This window comes from Microtus oregoni, unplaced genomic scaffold (assembly GCF_018167655.1).
Source record: "Microtus oregoni isolate MIOR12 unplaced genomic scaffold, Mior012 000028F_ref0000031, whole genome shotgun sequence".
Lineage (NCBI taxonomy): Eukaryota > Metazoa > Chordata > Mammalia > Rodentia > Cricetidae > Microtus > Microtus oregoni.
Genome location: NW_024543087.1, coordinates 10,560,001 through 10,563,545, shown reverse-complemented (window position 1 = coordinate 10,563,545; position 3,545 = coordinate 10,560,001). Strand labels below are relative to the sequence as shown.

Here is a 3,545-nt window from a genome sequence, read left to right as displayed (position 1 = left end):
ACTTCCTCTTTTGACCTCTGCAAGCAGGCACATGTGTGCACATGGTTCATACACATACATACAGTCAGGTGCACACATGTACATATAAAATAAATCTTATCAATAACAGCCCCAGCTACCCCAAAAGAAAACTCGAGTTTTGTGGCTCACGCTTGTAATCCCAACACTTGGGAGGGAGAGGTTAAGAACAGAAACTTAAAATCATCCTCGTCCCCCCCCCCCAAAAAAAAGTAACAAAATCAAACCTCAACAAAAGCAAAAATCAAATCCGAATGACCTAGGGCTGATGTGGTTAGTGGGTTACAGAGGTCTGGGAACTTGCCGGCGTGGGGGTGGGAAGTGAAAATGTGTTAACAGAAATGTGAATCCATTGGCAAAACCTCGCTATCAACTAGAAACAGAAAGTGTTCCTTCCACAGCGGCTGTGGGGGTGGCTGCAGGCCGGGTCAGCCAAGTCTCCGCCGAGGAAGAACGCGAACCGTGGATTCCGGTTTTAAAAGACCGCACGGGCGGGGCAGGGAGGGGACAAGTACCAGAAAGTTTTCCTTTAATATTCACGGCGGCGGCAGCGGAGAGAATCGCCGGAGATGCCGGGATTCCCACAGGGACCTTCAGGGAGCGCCCACGCGACTAAACCCGAGCGACCCCGACCGCCCACGGCTCCGGCTCTCAGCAGCGCCAAAGGCCGCAGCCCCCGCCGTGCAGGGGCGCGCCCGGAGGCCCGGTCCGCGGGCGCGTCGCTCTGACGTCACGCACGCGCTGACGTCGCCAGCAGCCGCAGCCTCTGAAGCGGGGCTGGAAGCGGGGGGCGCCGAGTTTGACTAGTTTTAGGGGGGCCGTCCCCCGCCGGCCGCCGTGCCCCGGGCAGCGGCGTCTCTGGGTGACGAGCGCGTCTCGGAGGCTTCAGCGCCGCGTCCGGGCGGTGCTGCGAGGAAAGTTGGAGGCCGAGGGGCGACGGGCGGCTGAGGGGCGTCGGACGCGGCCATGGAGCCCCGCGGCGCCGAGTACTTCTGCGCCCAAGTGCTGCAGAAGGACGTGAGCGGCCGGCTGCAGGCGGGCGAGGAGTTGCTGCTCTTCCTCGGCGCGCCCGGCGCCATCCCGGACCTGGAGGACGACCCAAGTCGCCTGGCCAAGACAGTGGACGCGCTCACCGGCTGGGTGGGCTCGAGCAACTACCGGGTGAGCGGCGGGGCGAGCGGGCGCGCGGCCGGGGCGGGCGGGCGCGCTCCTCGCCGCGGCTCTTTAACCCGGGCGCGCTGCCGCGGGGTTCCGGTAACGCGCCGGCATCGCCCCCGGGTTCGGGGTACGGCCCCAGGCGGCGGTTCCGTGACACGTTGCAGAGCTGCTTGGCTCTTTACAAAGTGTTAACTTGAAGCCAAAGGCTTGAAGACGTTGGACGGTTTGTCCACGCCTGTGTAATGCCTGCGCCGAGACAGGGCGTTAGGATGCTGCGTGAAGTTGGACAGTCAAGTTCATCTCTTCCCTTTGATTTCTGTTTTACTTAATCTCCAGTTTCTTTCCCCTCCCCCTCAGGTCCCTCCTCCTTACTTCTCTTCCCTTCCTCCCTGTCTTTCCTTCTCTATTTCCCGTCCTTCCTCCTTCCCTTTCTATGCTCTCCCTCCCTCTTTTCCTCTTCCCCTCTCCCTCTCTCCCTCTTGTTTCGTAGTCTTCATGCGAAGGTTGTGAATGATCTTCTCTCAAGAGTATCTTTAGCGCTTATTGACGTTCTTCTCACGAAAGAACTGCCATCTCGCAGCATTACCTTATTTGCTTTTCTCTTATTTGACAACAGAAAGCCGTTGAACACTCATTTGCCCTCTTGTTCTTCCGCTTTTGGGGACGAACACAGATTTGAAACCATGTGCTTTCAAGTTTAGTTGATGCTTCAAGCAAAAGGGGAGTGGGGAGGAGAGGTACAAGAAGGAATGGGTGTAGTCAAGAGCAGGCAGGTTGTAATGTAGCCCCGGATGGAGATAAGTAAATGTTCCGTAATTAGCCGGTTCGGAGTTGTTAGCAGTTACTTTTCTTTTTAGACTTCTGGTGGCAGTATTGTTTTAAAATGCAGGCGGGAACTTCCCCTGGATGGAGTGATTCTTAGTGATACATCCAGTGAATAGGCTGTATTTTTTTTTTGTTTTTTTGTTTTTGTTTTTTTGTTTTTTCGAGACAGGGTTTCTCTGTGGCTTTGGAGCCTGTCCTGGAACTAGCTCTGTAGACCAGGCTGGTCGGCTGTATTTTGAAATTTTTATCTATAGAGACAAGAAAACAAACTCGACAGGCAGAATTAATGGTGAGGACTATATGAATTATAGGAAGGTTAGACGTTTACCAAGATTTAAAACAAAGTTTTACTAGCATAGAATACCAATTATACTTAATGGTTTTCATTGTAACATTCTTCATACATGTGTATAATGTACTTTGTTCACGTTCACCACCCATTATTCTTATTTTCCACTCTTGCTATTTCCATATAGTTCCCTTCTATTTTCATGCCTTTTAAAAAAATAAATTAGTGAGCATAAGTAGGGTTACTTAAAGGAGGATGAGCGAGAGCTTCTATACAGGAGCATGGGCATCTTACTAGTGCCTCCAGCACTGAAGAAAATGTTTCCCTTAAAGATAATGGAGTTTTAGAGTTCAGCACCTCAATGTTCCATTACATATTTGCTCTTTATTCTTACTACTTTTTTAAGTTTGAGAAAAAGCTAGCTATGGTGACACGTGCCCGTAGTGAAGTAGTACTTGGAAGGCTGAGGGAGGAGTATCCCAAGATCAAGGTCAGTCTGAGCTGAACAGTGAGTTTGAGGCCAAATTGACTATATAATGAGACCCTGTCTCAAAATAAAAAAGGGGTTTAGGAAAAGTTAATATTTACTAAAATATGGTTACCAATTGGGGAGTATTAAGTTGTTTTGAAGAAACTAGCTGGATACCTTACTGTGTCAGAGAGGCATGTGTTCACCAGCATGGCTGTTTTATGCCGTGTTGCAGCCTTGGCTGTTGTGGGAAGTCAGCCCTTTAGTAATGTTTGCCCCACTTCTCGGGATCGACAGTCGGATTGCCTTCAAGCCATTGCAGCCTGCAGATGATTGTCAGTAAGTGGCAATTGTGATACCACAGGATTCCAAGTTTTCTGTCATGTCTGTGTGCTTCCAGTTAACTGGTTAGAATCCTTGAGGGAAGTGTCTGAAGTTCGCACATTCTTTCCATGGTGCTCACAAGATCTTGAGACCTCTTAAGCAGTTGGAAGTGCCACAGGCTCTTACTGCTCTGTCTGAACACTTGCTGGTATGGTAGCACTGCTCACCAGGCTCTCATTTCCCTTATACGAGTGAATTTGCCCATCTTCCTTACTTACGCCAGTTCCCTGGCTCTGTTGTTAGATGCTGTGTCATCTTCTCTACTCAAAGACATTGATCACTAGTTTTCTTTCCTTTAGGAATTGATAGTCTTCAGTACTTAATTTTTTAGCTTGAAATTTTTTTCTAAAATTGTTAACAAGAGGGCATTCTATTGAAGTGAGCCTGTTTTTTATTTATTTA

General features: G+C 49.9%; 1 protein-coding gene across 32 annotated transcripts in view; it reads left to right on the top strand.

Annotated features, from left to right (window-relative positions):
- The first annotated feature begins 798 nt into the window (after positions 1-798).
- Clasp2 (cytoplasmic linker associated protein 2) overlaps positions 799-3,545 on the top strand; it is a 199,298-nt gene continuing 196,551 nt past the window's right edge. For all 32 annotated transcript variants that reach the window (XM_041677050.1, XM_041677054.1, XM_041677052.1 and 29 more), the window contains exon 1: positions 799-1,179. In XM_041677050.1, the coding sequence (XP_041532984.1) occupies positions 985-1,179 (195 nt within the window). In that variant the 5' untranslated portion in view covers positions 799-984. The remainder of the gene's footprint in view (positions 1,180-3,545) is intronic.